General features: G+C 41.9%; 1 protein-coding gene across 8 annotated transcripts in view; it reads right to left on the reverse strand.

Moving 5' to 3' along the window:
• Positions 1 to 17,502, reverse strand: part of inpp4b (inositol polyphosphate-4-phosphatase type II B) — a 538,055-nt gene that overhangs the window by 214,636 nt on the left and 305,917 nt on the right. For all 8 annotated transcript variants that reach the window (XM_060926513.1, XM_060926515.1, XM_060926511.1 and 5 more), the window contains one exon: positions 3,687 to 3,817. In XM_060926513.1, the coding sequence (XP_060782496.1) occupies positions 3,687 to 3,817 (131 nt within the window). The remainder of the gene's footprint in view (positions 1 to 3,686; positions 3,818 to 17,502) is intronic.

A 17,502-nucleotide genomic window follows, 5' to 3' on the forward strand; every position in this document is an offset into this window, starting at 1 on the left:
ACACCGAGCGGCCCGAGCTCATCTGCCAGCCTCGGCTCGAATCACGCCACCGATCGATTGGACCGATCAGCTTTTTGGCCGTCAGCGCTGATTAGAAGGGCAAAAACATCAATGACTATTAAAGGCTTCAGGCACAGAGAGCGAGGCGGTGGAGATGGTGACATTTCGTACCCTGCCATTACTTCATCCTCCGTGATAGGGAGTGTGGATTTGAGCTGCTACATTAAGCTCAGAGTTGATAGTCCAAACTTAATAAGGCTGTATGATATCGTTCAGCTTTTAGATGAGATGTGCATGCAGTGTGTGTGTGTGTGTGTGTGTGTGTGTGTGTGAGGGAGTATGACTGCATCCAAAATGATAAACACTTTCCATACCGATGTATATACTGTGTGCGCTTGTGTGTGTGTGGCTGAAAAAAAGACAAATCACAGGCAGATTCCCACATCATGCGAGCGTATTTGCAGAATTAAGCTGTGTACACTAAAATGTGCCAAGGCTACAATCTGCGATCTCTGCGGTTGCCAGCAGCAGGATGAGAGAGTAAACACTCCCCACATGTCTGATTCATACAGACCTCTTGCCTTTATCAGCTCTGCCCAGTCTAAACTTCGTTGCTATGACTACAGGACCACCACATATTTAAGAGAAATTGAGAGATGCTGCATGTAGAGATGCACAGGAAAAAAAAAAAAAACACAGATAAGGCTTCATGGCTGCAGATGATAATTATATGGCACTAATTGGCTACACATATTTATAAATCTCACATTAAGCAGTCTATACTTACAACCCCGATTCCAAAAAAGTTGGGACAAAGTACAAATTGTAAATAAAAACGGAATGCAATAATTTACAAATCTCGAAAACTGATATTGTATTCACAATAGAACATAGACAACATATCAAATGTCGAAAGCGAGACATTTTGAAATTTCATGCCAAATATTGGCTCATTTGAAATTTCATGACAGCAACACATCTCAAAAAAGTTGGGACAGGGGCAATACGAGGCTGGAAAAGTTAAAGGTACAAAAAAGGAACAGCTGGAGGACCAAATTGCAACTCATTAGGTCAATTGGCAATTGGTCATTAACATGACTGGGTATAAAAAGAGCATCTTGGAGTGGCAGCGGCTCTCAGAAGTAAAGATGGGAAGATGATCACCAATCCCCCTAATTCTGCGCCAACAAATAGTGGAGCAATATCAGAAAGGAGTTCGACAGTGTAAAATTGCAAAGAGTTTGAACACATCATCATCTACAGTGCATAATATCATCAAAAGAGTCAGAGAATCTGGAAGAATCTCTGTGCGTAAGGGTCAAGGCCGGAAAACCATACTGGGTGCCCGTGATCTTCGGGCCCTTAGACGGCACTGCATCACATACAGGCATGCTTCTGTATTGGAAATCACAAAATGGGCTCAGGAATATTTCCAGAGAACATTATCTGTGAACACTATTCACCGTGCCATCCGCCGTTGCCAGCTAAAACTCTATAGTTCAAAGAAGAAGCCGTATCTAAACATGATCCAGAAGCGCAGACGTCTTCTCTGGGCCAAGGCTCATTTAAAATGGACTGTGGCAAAGTGGAAAACTGTTCTGTGGTCAGACGAATCAAAATTTGAAGTTCTTTATGGAAATCAGGGACGCCATGTCATTCGGACTAAAGAGGAGAAGGACGACCCAAGTTGTTATCAGCGCTCAGTTCAGAAGCCTGCATCTCTGATGGTATGGGGTTGCATTAGTGCGTGTGGCATGGGCAGCTTACACATCTGGAAAGACACCATCAATGCTGAAAGGTATATCCAGGTTCTAGAGCAACATATGCTCCCATCCAGACGACGTCTCTTTCAGGGAAGACGTTGCATCTTCCAACATGACAATGCCAAACCACATACTGCATCAATTACAGCATCATGGCTGCGTAGAAGAAGGGTCCGGGTACTGAACTGGCCAGCCTGCAGTCCAGATCTTTCACCCATAGAAAACATTTGGCGCATCATAAAATGGAAGATACAACAAAAAAGACCTAAGACAGTTGAGCAACTAGAATCCTACATTAGACAAGAATGGGTTAACATTCCTATCCCTAAACTTGAGCAACTTGTCTCCTCAGTCCCCAGACGTTTACAGACTGTTGTAAAGAGAAAAGGGGATGTCTCACAGTGGTAAACATGGCCTTGTCCCAACTTTTTTGAGATGTGTTGTTGTCATGAAATTTAAAATCACCTAATTTTTCTCTTTAAATGATACATTTTCTCAGTTTAAACATTTGATATGTCATCTATGTTCTATTCTGAATAAAATATGGAATTTTGAAACTTCCACATCATTGCATTCCGTTTTTATTTATAATGTGTACTTTGTCCCAACTTTTTTGGAATCGGAGTTGTAACATGTTACTGCATTATATGAAGCAGTGAAGGGAAATATTGAAAGCAGAGTGACGCTTCAGCACATACGCTGGGGTTCAGTGTGCTGCATGTTTGTCTCAACATGATTTAAGGCCCTGTGTGTTCATTTAGTGCATTATTAACTGTGAGCAGTTGATCTGATAAAGCATAAATGATCATGAAGACATGCGCAGAATACCACAGACAGATATGAGCATCATAAAGATAGTGACAGACAGACAGAGAGACAGAAACAGAGAGACACACAGATACACACACACACACACACACACACACACACACACACACACACACACACACACACACACGGAGAGATGACAAACATGGTGAGATGGAAAGATGCAGAGAGAGACACACCAGACATGCTTAGATAGATAGATAGATAGATAGATAGATAGATAGATAGATAGATAGATAGATAGATAGATAGATAGATGGCATGAGAGAGAGAGAAAGACCGAGAGAGAGACAGATTAAAGACAGCGAGAGAGACACTGATGAAAGAGAGATGAAAGAAAGTGTGAGAAAGAGAGACAGACAGATGAAAGACAGTGAGAGAGACAGATGAAAGACAGAATGAGAGAGAGAGACAGATGAAAGACAGCGAGAGAGAGACAGACAGAGTGAGAGAGAGAGAGAGAGAGAGAGAGAGGAAAGACAGAGAGAGCAAACAGACAGACTGACAGACAGTTAGTGAAACAGACAGAGAGCAGCATAGACAGGGACTTGATAGTAAAGCAGACAGACACAAAGATATTTTGATGGATAGATACACAGACACACTGATATAGAGACAGACAATTTGATGGACAGACAGACAGCAAGACAGAGAGACAGAGACAGACCTCGTAAATTAACATTAGATTGAAGGATTGATGGGTGGACAGACAGACAGAAAGACCTTTAGACAAACGGATATACACACAGACACACAACTACACAGAGAGAAAGATGATCGACAAACAGACTATTAGACAGACAGAGAGACGGACTGAGACACAGAGGAACACTCAGACAAATGGATGGATAGACAGACAAACAGACATAACCACACATGCATGGACAGATGGATCGACAGATAGACAGACAGATAAAAAGCGTTCTGTTTCGATGCAAATGTTCTGTACTCTACTGAACTTTCACCTCCTTTATCATTATTACTGAAGTTCACTGCACTTAGTCCCTGGGTTGTTGCTAGACAGACAGACAGACAGACAGATGTAGTGTGTGTCTGTATATGTGGAGGGGTGGAGCCGGGTGTCTGACTCCTCACCAGTGAACTTCTCCAGCTCGGCGAGCGTGTCCTGGTAGGTTTTGATGAGATGGCTGTAGCGAGCGATGACGTCTCTCCTCAGGTTGTCCCAGTGCGGTGAGAGCTCACCCAGATTGTTCAGCTCCTGGATCCTGACCAAGCCAACACACACACACACATTTTACTTTTGCTATGATAAATCAAGAAACAGAGTTTTACTCATTTCAAGCTAATTCCAACCTCTCTGTCTTCTCAAGAATTTTTTGTTCTTTTTATGTAAGAAACTTTTTCCCCATGGTACGCACAGAAGCGACTGTACTAGTACGTGCCAACTAATTGGCCAGAATTTGCAGACTGGAACCTGAATGGATCTTTACTGCATGCAACATGCTGAACACTTGCACTTTCTATAATAAAGCTCCTTCATGTTCTTTCAAAAGTGTATATATAAATAAAACTAGTCCAAAAATGAAGCAGTAATTTTTACACTTATTTCAGATTTTACCATAAAAGCACTTTTTTTTTTCTTTTTTAAAGTTCTGTTCTGTGTGGAGTTTTGCATCTTATTCCTGTGTGGGTTCTGGTTTCCTCTGGGTTCCCCAGTTTCCTCCTATCTCCCACTAACACGCCGGTAGGTCGTCTGGCTGCTCTAAAGAGCTCCCCTCGGTGTGAATGTGTGTATGTTCCTGCCTCACACCAAGTGTTTCTGGGATAGGCTCCAACCCACAGTGTCTCTGAACTCTCATTTTGTATTTGCTGGTTATTGCTCTGCCTTAAAAAGGCATCAGGTCTGAAATCTCTGAGGAGGCCAGCAGGAGGAACTGAGGTGCACATGCGTGTGTTTACAAGAACCAGTGGATGATTTAATGTGTGTTTCAGGAACACCTAAAGGAAAATTCCACCCTGGTGTAATTCTGGTGGTAATGTGTTGGTTGATGCTGTGTTTTCATTATTTCGGAGAAGTTCATAGTTGTCTGATGTTCTGGTGTCAAAGAGGGATAGTGCTAGCACAGATAAAATGGCATGTACAACCCCGATTCCAAAAAAGTTGGGACAAAGTACAAATTGTAAATAAAAACGGAATGCAATAATTTACAAATCTCAAAAACTGATATTGTATTCACAATAGAACATAGACAACATATCAAATGTCGAAAGTGAGACATTTTGAAATTTCATGCCAAATATTGGCTCATTTGAAATTTCATGACAGCAACACCTCTCAAAAAAGTTGGGACAGGGCAAGAAGAGGCTGGAAAAGTTAAAGGTACAAAAAAGGAACAGCTGGAGAACCAAACTGCAACTCATTAGATCAATTGGCAATAGGTCATTAACATGACTGGGTATAAAAAGAGCATCTTGGAGTGGCAGCGGCTCTCAGAAGTAAAGATGGGAAGAGGATCACCAATCCCCCTAATTCTGCGCCGACAAATAGTGGAGCAATATCAGAAAGGAGTTCGACAGTGTAAAATTGCAAAGAGTTTGAACATATCATCATCTACAGTGCATAATATCATCAAAAGATTCAGAGAATCTGGAAGAATCTCTGTGCGTAAGGATCAAGGCCGGAAAACCATACTGGGTGCCCGTGATCTTCGGGCCCTTAGACGGCACTGCATCACATACAGGCATGCTTCTGTATTGGAAATCACAAAATGGGCTCAGGAATATTTCCAGAGAACATTATCTGTGAACACAATTCACCGTGCCATCCGCCGTTGCCAGCTAAAACTATATAGTTCAAAGAAGAAGCCGTATCTAAACATGATCCAGAAGCGCAGACGTCTTCTCTGGGCCAAGGCTCATTTAAAATGGACTGTGGCAAAGTGGAAAACTGTTCTGTGGTCAGACAAATCAAAATTTGAAGTTCTTTATGGAAATCAGGGACGCCATGTCATTCGGACTAAAGAGGAGAAGGACGACCCAAGTTGTTATCAGCGCTCAGTTCAGAAGCCTGCATCTCTAATGGTATGGGGTTGCATTAGTGCATGTGGCATGGGCAGCTTACACATCTGGAAAGACACCATCAATGCTGAAAGGTATATCCAGGTTCTAGAGCAACATATGCCCCCATCCAGACGACGTCTCTTTCAGGGAAGACCTTGCATTTTCCAACATGACAATGCCAAACCACATACTGCATCAATTATAGCATCATGGCTGTGTAGAAGAAGGGTCCGGGTACTGAACTGGCCAGCCTGCAGTCCAGATTTTTCACCCATAGAAAACATTTGGCGCATCATAAAATGGAATATATGACAAAAAAGACCTAAGACAGTTGAGCAACTAGAATCCTACATTAGACAAGAATGGGTTAACATTCCTATCCCTAAACTTGAGCAACTTGTCTCCTCAGTCCCCAGACGTTTACAGACTGTTGTAAAGAGAAAAGGGGATGTCTCACAGTGGTAAACATGGCCTTGTCCCAACTTTTTTGAGATGTGTTGTTGTCATGAAATTTAAAATCACCTAATTTTTCTCTTTAAATGATACATTTTCTCAGTTTAAACATTTGATATGTCGTCTATGTTCTATTCTGAATAAAATATGGAATTTTGAAACTTCCACATCATTGCATTCCATTTTTATTTACAATTTGTACTTTGTCCCAACTTTTTTGGAATCGGGATTGTAGTAGAAGACCAAAAAAAAAACCTGACTGGCTTGAGCAGAGAGTCCAGATGAGGAGGTAAAAGAGTTGGATAGAGGAAAGGACTAAAGTGCTGCCGCATTGCTCTCTTAAGCTAGAGATGAACTGAGGCCTAAAGGCCCGGTCCCACAATACTGATAACTATAAATAAATCAGTCCCCTGCAGTTTATGTGGTTGGTGCTCACACCAGACTGATAACGATACCTATAGCCCAGGCCTGGGTTTATCCGTATCGCTGAGATTTGCTTCTGGAGTGATTTTTCCAGGCCTGGACCTGATCCGATAAAACATCTGACCAATTAGGTAATTGTTATTGTTTACATGTGACGTTGTCTGAACATGTGCTATTTTTCCCCGGGCATCTTCGTACATCCTTGTTGCATCATGAAGTCACGGAATACGGATTCACCGAAAATAAAGAATATAATCCAAAGCACGGATCTTTTATTCATGGATATGTGATTTTATGTGAAATATTAATTGCAAATTAATAAAGTAAACATATAAATGCAGGTAAGATATTTTAATTATGAACTTCAGCCGTCCAAACATTTAAATGTTTTTGACTTCTTAATTTTTTATCCGTAATGCATCATCTGTATGAAATCGGTAACCAATTTGTAATATACTGAAACCTCTGTGACCAATCTGTAAATTATTAGCATCCGTGATGCATCTGTATTAAAATCCGTAACCACTCCGTATTTTGTATCCTTTTTAATTATATTTCCGTAGTCCGTGACCTATCAGTATTATATCAACCTCCGGAGTGTGTACATGGGTTGTTTTAAGTCCAAGCTGTGCAGTACGACCCGGAATAACGTGCTACTACTTGGAAAAAACTTCCAAGACTATTCCTAAATTGCATGCATTTATTTCCCTGAGTGTCAGGACGAAGCGATATAGTCAGGATTATAGTTGTGGTGTTTCTGCTCCAGACTGGAACTACATTCAGGTAGAGGGATAGTTATAGTTGTAGTTATAGGTATAGTTCTTGGTCTTGTAGGACTGGGTCCTTAAAGGAACAGTCCACCGTACTTCCATAATGAAATATGCTCTTATCTGAATTGAGACGAGCTGCTCCGTACCTGTCCGAGCTTTGCGCGACCTCCCAGTCAGTCAGACACGCTGTCACTCCTGTTAGCAATGTAGCTAGGCTCAGTATGGCCAATGGTATTTTTTGGGGCTGTAGTTAGATGCGACCAAACTCTTCCGCATTTTTCCTGTTTACATAGGTTTATATGACCAGTGATATGAAACAAGTTCATTTACACAAATTGAAACGTAGCGGTTTTCTATGCTATGGAAAGTCCGCACTATAATGACAGGCGTACTAACACCTTCTGCGCGCTTCGACAGCGCATTGATACGGAGCTCAGATATCAATGCGCTGCCGAAGCGCGCAGAAGGTGTTAGTATGCCTGTCATTATAGTGCGGACTTTCCATAGCATAGAAAATCGCTACGTTTCAATTTGTGTAACTGAACTTGTTTCATATCACTGGTCATATAAACCTATGTAAACAGGAAAAATGCGGAAGAGTTTGGTCGCATCTAACTACAGCCCCAAAAAATACCATTGGCCATACTGAGCCTAGCTACATTGCTAACAGGAGTGACAGCGTGTCTGACTGACTGGGAGGTCGCGCAAAGCTCGGAGAGGTACGGAGCAGCTCGTCTCAATTCAGATAAGAGCATATTTCATTACGGAAGTACGGTGGACTGTTCCTTTAATCCCATTGGCACCACGACCAACACGTCGTCCAACAGCATTGTTGGTAATGTAAGTATTACGGTAGAAGCAGTGTCCACGATGAATGTTAATATCCAAATTGTTCAGGATTAAAATCTTTATGCACTTTTTAATCAAATAGCTTCCAGAAAAATGAACCAAAACATTGTCCCTGGAGCTAATCCTCATTAATAGTTAGTGTGCCACTGCCCAGGTGTATTGTGGGAGTGCCCAAAGGGCTTGAACAGCAGAACTGAGCTACAATTACATTTACATACGTAATAGGGAGCTTATCTGACTAAAACAGGTGGTTCCAGCTTCTCAGCACTGTTTGAGAAGAAAAAAAAGACCTTTAATACCTTTCATTAATAAAAAGCTCAAGCATATTTAATTGTATAAGAAATTTCCATACAGAACAATGAATCATTTTCATGTAAATTTGGGCTCAGAGACTCCACATGCCCTTAATACTTCCAGCAATGCGATTAGCATCTGCAAACGATACGAGCTCTACGAAACCTGCTGATTCCTCATGAGTGGAGAAGAAAAATCCTGCAGTATCTACTGAAGAACAAAAGGGAGTTTTGTTTGCATGGGCAATTTAGGAAAAAAAAAGTTTTAAAAAAGTATTAAAGAGAGAGAGAATTATATCAGGCTTTGAGATGTCACAGAATCGATAAGCCAGGCGTAATGTACAGACTCGAGGCTGCTTTCAAACACGCACTTCTTTTAGCCGGAGCTCTATCACGAAAACATTCTGCCCCACATTATTGATAGTATCTACACAGGCTCTTGTGTTTTCTGTTCACAGTCTGGCCTATGGCACTCTCTTAAATAAATTACAGTGATTCAATGAAAGCAGCGCTCTTCTGTGCACACTCTTAAGGGTCATTAAAGGGTGGTCAGCAGTGGAACCACATTATTTGTTAGCTGAGTGGACAGCTCTGGAGAAGATGGCATGCCTGGGCTTTTAGGAACCATAAGATCATCTAAATCCATCATTTCCTCAGTTGGGTGGAATCCAAAGCAGGGCTGTGAACTTTGGTTGTTGCAAAGATTGCAAATATACATGCTCAGATAAAAGTGTGCCATTAACAGTAAGGCATTTTGCCAAGCAGTTAAGACATATTATATAAATTACTTTTCTTCTTTACTCGGTCTAATAACGGAAGGCAGATATGCAGTTAAATCTTTGGGTAAGGAATGTTTTGAGCCTTCTACTGCCCATGAGATGAATTATAACTGAAGTACAACTGACCTCAAATTTACTCCTGAACTCCGGATGCCTTTCAAGTTGGCTTTTGAAGGGGACGTATTATGAAAAAACTCACTTTTTCAGAACTTGTGCCAAAACATTTGGGTATCTGGAGCGTCTACCAACCGACGAACTCTGAAATAAGACCCCCGGTCAGTTTCTTTTGCGCTGCCGATTTCAGAAAACATGAGCTTCAACGAACCGTTCAGATTTGCCTCCCCTTTCTCTCCAGTTTCCACCCTCAGCACAGCACTGAATCAGCCCTCCTCAAAGTCACCAGTGACCTCCTCCTCTCCTCTGACACTGGCCACTTCAGCATTCTCATCCTCCTTGACCTCTCTGCAGCTTTTGACACTATTAACCACACCATACTTCTCTCTCGCCTTGAATCCTCCCTCAACATCACTAAAACCACCTTCTCCTGGCTGAAGTCTTCTCACAAACTGGCAACAATTCATCAACATCAACAACTGCACTCCCCGCTATGCTCCTCTGTCACAAGGTGCCCCTCAGGGTTCAGTTCTTGGTCCCCTCCTGTTCATCCGCTACATGCTTCCCCTTGGTCACATCATATCTCATCTCATCTCATCTCATTATCTCTAGCCGCTTTTATCCTTCTACACCACCCGACTGTCATTTCACTGGCTTGTTTACATTCTAAGCGGAAATTATTTTGTCGGATGTTTTGTATAAAGGTTTTATTGATCGAATTTGCAAAATATAAAAATAAAAATGCTCAGTTTCTCAAAATCCAGTGAATGCGGATAGAATAAAACAGTTATTCCATTCAATCGTGTCACACATGGCTTACAGTATAGCTATCAGCTCATGCATGACTCGATTTTGTGGACTAATTGTTAAATATTTGATGTGTTTCATACTAATGTATTGGTTGATGTGGTATTTTCATTATTCCTTCCAGAAGCTAGCAGATGTCACATTGCTAGCGCAGTTACAATGGTGTTTAATAGGAGAAAAAAAATAATTGCATGCGGTGAAATGCAAGTTGCAACTTCATCTCGAGTGTAGCATAAATCCCACTGCACCACTATCACTATCAGTAGGTGGTTGAACAGCATTGTGGGTAATGTACACTACCGTTCAAAAGTTTGGGGTCACTTTGAAATGTCCTTATTTTTGAAAGAAAAGCACTGTTCTTTTCAATGAAGATCACTTTAAACTAATCAGAAATCCACTCTATACATTGCTAATGTGCTAAATGACTATTCTAGCTGCAAATGTCTGGTTTTTGGTGCAATATCTCCATAGGTGTATAGAGGCCCATTTCCAGCAACTATCACTCCAGTGTTCTAATCAGGGCTTTGAACCGGTTCAAGGAACGAAAACGAAATCCGGGAACTTTTTCTATTTCACATGGAACAGAAACGAAACCAGAAATTTTATTATTTTTTTATGTTCCGGAACAGAAACGCTTATTAAAAATAATGGTAACCGGTTAATACCAGTTTTTATTTCGTTCCTCAAAGTTTCTGTAGCCTACAAATAAAAAAAGTCATTCTTCTGCGCAAGTTTCTATGACCTGCTGGGGTTCACTTCCTGTGTGACGTTCGCTGACTGAATGGAGAGAGCGGGAAGGTGGACTACTATCACGTCTCCATGTGATAATCAGTGAGTAAGTGCATTACTGAGTGTCTGAGCAAAGGAGAGCCTGAACGTTGCAACCTCCCTATTGGCTGTTTGTAAAAATGTATCAATTGTTGCCCTTCCCACGGGAATCATCGCGGGCTCGAGAGACGAGACCTGACGAGTTAGTTCGTTGTAAGCAGAACAAAATGTCTGGACACAAATCGGGTTTTCAGAAAAGGAAAGAAAATGAACGGAGGGTCGAAAATACAAAAAAGGAGGCAGAAAATGCAAAACGAGTTTTAAGGTAGGACAAATGGTTACTTTTCTGAGGCAGCCCGCCGTGGCTGCAGGCGTTCAGTTGTGTCACTGAATGGTTACTTTTCTGAGGCAGCCCACCGTGGCTGCCTGCACGCTTATTTATTATAGCCCAATTAGTTAAAATAGTTGATATAAAATGTTTATAGTTATAGTTACGTGATGGTTGTCCTGATTTAGACTGGTGTTTTTTTTTTTTTTTGGGGGGGGGGGGGTTTGCGCGATGTTGCACCCGGGTCCAGATTAGGGCAGAACCGGCCCTGGCTACATTTCAGGTGTAGTTTGTTTTATGTATGTATGTACTTGCATAGATGTGTACTTGGTCTTCCAATATGGCGCCTAACAAAATCTCGCGGCGCGGTGACGTCATGCGGTAGCCCTCTATAGGGCCTGACTAGCCTTTGGTAACACACTAAACGAATTCTCTTTCATTTTTGGCACTTTTTCTGTTTGTGTAGATGGGAAGACATACTGAGAATCCAAATCGCCAACATTTGAAATAATAATTGTTTTGAATTATTTCTTGTCTTATTTAATGAAGGTTGTAATAGAATTAGCCTACATTTGGCTTAAGCTGGATGAGACAGAGACATAATTTTATAGCCATTTGTTAAACAGCTGACAGGGAATGTAATTAACCGTTCCGGGAACGAAATTTTTTTGTTCTAACCGATTCAGGAACGTCTATTTAATGGTGGAACCCAAAACCGGAAACGTTAAAATTCCGTTTCTGTTCAGAACGAACCAATAGGAAAAAAATTCCGGTTCAAAGCCCTGGTTCTAATGGTACAATGTGTTTGCTCATTGCCTCAGAAGGCTAATGGATGATTAGAAAACCCTTGTACAATCATGTTAGCACAGCTGAAAACAGTTGAGCTCTTTAGAGAAGCTATAAAACTGACCTTCCTTTGAGCAGATTGAGTTTCTGGAGCATCACATTTGTGGGGTCGATTAAATGCTCAAAATGGCCAGAAAAATGTCTTGACTATATTTTCTATTCATTTTACAACTTATGGTGGTAAATAAAAGTGTGACTTTTCAAGGAAAACACAAAATTGTCTGGGTGACCCCAAACTTTTGAACGGTAGTGTAGGAAACTATCTGCCAAAGTTGAAAATTTTCAACTCTGAATTTGATCATCAACTAAATCTCAGCTTGCGGTAAGATCATTACTAAAACTCTAAAATATGTGAGCGGTTCAGGGTGGAGTTTAGTTCTAAGACAGAATTACCAGAAATAAGACGACTTTAGTCATAATCTGACGAGACAGGACGCAGAACAAGTTAATAGACAGAAAGACACAAAAAATGTAGAAGGGAAGAAAAATAGCCTGAGAAAAGGAAAAGCAGTTTATTAGTGAAGGAGAGAAGAGCATGGATTATGCAGAAGAGGACGCAGTGTGCTAAATGCTCCAATCTGAATCGTGCTGCATCACTGTGGTCGGGCTACAGAGGAAGCCTGTCATGTCGTGGCCTTTATTTCATGGTGTGTTACGGGAGCTGTTCACTTTAATCACTGGAGCCTCGGTACCTGGGGTCAACAGCAGCACTGCGACGGGAATCACAATTAGTGCAAGAACCTTGACTGCACGACTCCAGCAATTCTTTTTCTTGCTTTTTTTTTTGTAGAGCAAGCAAGCCGAGCTGCAAAAAGCCAACATGGTTCAATATGACATGTGCAAGTGGCTTTATTTAAGTGTAACCTTTAACACAGACACACAGACAAATGAAAGACCGTGAGACAGAGAGGGACAGACAGAGTGTGAGAGAGAGAGTGAGAGAGAGAGAGATGAAAGACAGCATGAGAGAGAGACAGACAAAAGACAGTGTGAGCGAGATAGAGAGACAGATGAAACACAGCATGAGAGACAGGCAGAAAGACAGACAGATGAAAGACAGCATGAAAGAGACAGACAGATAGACAGACGGACAGATGAAAAAGACAGCGTGAGAGAGAAAGAGATTAAAGACAGCATGAGAGAGAGACAAACAGATGAAATATAGCATTCGAGAGAGACAGATGAAAGACAGTGTGACAGAGAGAGAGAGAGAGAGAGAGAGAGAGAGAGAGAGATGAAAGACAGTGTGAAAGAAAGAGAGGACAGAGAGACAGATGAAAGAGTGAGAGAGAGACAGACAGATGAAAGACTGCATGAAAGAGACAGACAGATGCAAGACAGCATGAAAGGGAGAGTGAGAGACAGACAGATGAAAGACACCATGAGAGAGAGAGAGAAACTCAGATGAAAGACAGTGAGAGACACACACACAGAGACAAATGAAAGACCGTGAGAGAGAGGGACAGACAGATGAAAGACAGTGTGTGCATGAGAGAGAGAGAGAGCGAGAGAGATGAAAGACAGCATGAGAGAGAGACAGACAAAAGACAGTGTGAGCGAGATAGAGAGACATGAAACAGCATGAGAGACAGACAGAAAGACAGACAGATGAAAGACAGCATGAAAGAGACAGACAGGCAGATAGACAGATGGGCAGATGAAAGACAGCGTGAGAGAGAAAGAGATTAAAGACAGCATGAGAGAGAGACAAACAGATGAAAGATAGCATTCGAGAGAGACAGATGAAAAACAGCATGACAGAGAGAGAGAGAGAGAGACAGATGAAAGACAGCATGAAAGAAAGAGAGGACAGAGAGACAGATGAAAGAGTGAGAGAGAGACAGACAGATGAAAGACTGCATGAAAGGGAGAGTGAGAGACAGACAGATGAAAGACACCATGAGAGAGAGAGAGAGAGAAACTCAGATGAAAGACAGTGAGAGACACACACAGAGACAAATGAAAGACCGTGAGAGAGAGGGACAGACAGATGAAAGACAGTGTGTGCGTGAGAGAGAGAGAGAGAGATGAAAGACAGCATGAGAGAGAGACAGACAAAAGACAGTGTGAGCGAGATAGAGAGACAGATGAAACACAGCATGAGAGACAGGCAGAAAGACAGACAGATGAAAGACAGCATGAAAGAGAGACAGACAAATAGACAGATGAAAAACAGCGTGAGAGAGAAAGAGATTAAAGACAGCATGAGAGAGAGACAAACAGATGAAAGATAGCATTCGAGAGAGACAGATGAAAAACAGCATGACAGCAAGAGAGACAGATGAGAGACAGCATGAGAGAGAGACAGACAGATGAAAGACAGCGTGAGAGAGAGAGAAAGATGAAAGACAGCAAGAGAGAGATAGACATATGAAAGATAGTGAGAAAGAGAGCAGATGAAAGACAGCATGAGAGAGAGACAAATGAAAGACAGTGTGAGTGAGATAGACAGACAGACGAAAGACAGTGAGCGAGAGAGACAGATGAAAGGCAGCATGAGAGAGACAGACAGACAGACAGATGAAAGACAGCGAGAGAGAGACAGACAGGATGAGAGAGACCGATGAAAGATAGTGTGAGAAAGAGAGATTAAAGACAGCACAAGAGAGCGAGATAAACATGAAAGATAGCATTCGAGAGAGACACATGAAAGACAGCATGAAAGAAAGAGGACAGAGAGAGACAGACAGATGAAAGACAGTGTGAAACAGACAGAGAGACAAACAGATGAAAGAGCATGAAAGGGACAGAGAGAGAGAGAGAGAGAAGGACAGATGAAAGACAGTGAGAGAGCGAGACAGAAAGACAGATGAAAGGCCATGAGAGAGACACATACAGATGAAAGACAGACAGAGAGAGAGAGAAGCAAACACACTGAAAATGTCCTTTGCGAGACGGAGGTTGTTTTAAACTGCTTTCTATAATAACCCTCTTCCCAAATGGCACACAGGCTCTGTTCTATCAGGCGCCGTTGTCATGCTGCAGAATTACTGCACTAATAGTGTGTTAGCTCAGAGAGTGGGCTGTGATTATTACCCACTGAAACATTATCAAAAACAGCCAAGGCTTTCAAATCACTTCTTCATTAATCGATTTCAATTGATTTTTTTTCTTCCTTTTCTTCCTTAGGTGACACGAGGAACAAGACACAACTCTAATGAAACCATTAGCCTTGAACATAAGGACGGAATAATCTTATAACGCACACACACACACACACACGGGAGATTAAAGCATGTGGGTGAAAGTGGCGCATCGCTTTCGACATCAACAAAAGGCTCGACAGAGCAGAGAGAGCTCGCATGACGGTATACACACTGATAGAGGAGAGGAAGGGAAAACGGCGCGATGAAGAATAAACCGGAACGTCCCAAAACAGCCTGAACTAGTTAACGATCTATTCATGTTCATATTGTGAAAGGCTGCCTCAGCACTTATCACATGACGGGTTATGATTCTAAAAAAGGAGCACCAAATACATCTCTGTGTTGCTAAAGGCTTCACAATATTGTGCCATTCTGAGTTCAGTCATATTTCCAACTGCGATTTAAAATGCCAATGCTTGCTGATGGAGCCAGAAATGGACCTCCTTCTATCTGAAGGTGCGTATCAAATCCCCCCGCATTCCCTTCTAAAAAATGGGAAAAAAACGCAAATGAGAAAAAGGAACCCTCCAATAGGGATTCAGCGTCTTTAACCTTGACCTATTTGTACTAGCGTGAGGATATGTTTTGTCCTATACACGTTGCATGGTACATAACAAGGCTACTATTATACTGTTTCATATCTTGCCACGTTGGTCAAACGGCAAGAAATGAGGCGTATTTTGTCTAAAATTAAAGTCCTGTGATGTACACGGCGTACATGTGGCATTCCTGTGGCGTATCTGGGGTTTGTATGGGGTTCAAGGGACGTAAAGTTATGGCGTACTGAGGCATATGCATGGTAGGGTGCATCAGTTGCCCTTACTTTCATAAAATCTGATGCATTTTTGTTTGGGTGTTCCTTTTCACCAATAAAGACATCCTGTAAAATTTTTTGACCATATTCAAAAGTGGGGCGGCACGGTGGTGTAGTGGTTAGCGCTGTCGCCTCACAGCAAGAAGGTCCGGGTTCGAGCCCCGGGGCCGGCGAGGGCCTTTCTGTGCGGAGTTTGCATGTTCTCCCCGTGTCCGCGTGGGTTTCCTCCGGGTGCTCCGGTTTCCCCCACAGTCCAAAGACATGCAGGTTAGGTTAACTGGTGACTCTAAATTGACCGTAGGTGTGAATGTGAGTGTGAATGGTTGTCTGTGTCTATGTGTCAGCCCTGTGATGACCTGGCGACTTGTCCAGGGTGTACCCCGCCTTTCGCCCGTAGTCAGCTGGGATAGGCTCCAGCTCGCCTGCGACCCTGTAGAAGGATAAAGCGGCTACAGATAATGAGATGAGATGAGACATTTCAGGACCACCCTACTGTACATACGCAAGCCTGAAACGCCAATGTGTGAACCAAGCATAACCCTGTGTTAAGGCTGGGTCCCTCAATACCAATAATTATAACTACAACTATAGCTATAAATAAATCAGTCCCCTGCAGTTTATGTGGTTGGTGCTCAAACCAGACTGATAACGATACCTATAGCCCAGGCCTGGGTTTATCCGTATCGCGGAGATCGTTTCTGGAGCGATTTTTCCAGGCCTGGAACTGATTCGATAAAACATCTGACCAAACAGGTAATTGTTATCGTTTACATGTGACGTTGTCTGAACACGTGCTATTTTTCCCCGGGCATCTTCATACATCCTTGTTGCATCATGAAGTCACGGAATACGGATTCATGGAAAATAAAAATTATAATCCAAAGCACGGATCTTTTATTCATGGATATGTGATTTTTCTGTGAAATACTGATAGTAAATTAATAAAGTAAACATATAAATGCAGGTACGATATTTTAATTACGAACTTCAGCAGTCCAAACATTTAATTGTGTTCAACTTCTTAATTTTTTATCCGTGATGCATCATCCGTATGAAATCGGTCATCAATCTGTAATATACTGAAACGTTCATGACCGATCCGTAAATTATTAGCATCTGTATTAAAATCCGTAACCACACCGTATTTTGTATCCTTTTTTATTATATTTCCGTAATCCGTGACCTATCCGTATTATATCAACCACCGGAGTGTGTACATGGGTTGTTCTGAAGTCCAAGCTGTACAGTATGACCCGGAATAATGTGCTACTACTTGAAAAATTTTCCATGACTATTCCTAAATTGCATACATTTATTTCCCTGAGTGTCAGGACCAAGCGATATTATAGTCGGGATTATAGTTGTGATGTTTCTGCTCCAGACTGGAACTACATTCAGGTAGAGGGACAGTCAGAGTTGTAGTTATAGTTATAGTTGTCGGTCTTGTGGGACCGGGCCCTTAAACTATGCTACGGGTAACTACAACCCCGATTCCAAAAA

This window comes from Neoarius graeffei, chromosome 7 (assembly GCF_027579695.1).
Source record: "Neoarius graeffei isolate fNeoGra1 chromosome 7, fNeoGra1.pri, whole genome shotgun sequence".
Lineage (NCBI taxonomy): Eukaryota > Metazoa > Chordata > Actinopteri > Siluriformes > Ariidae > Neoarius > Neoarius graeffei.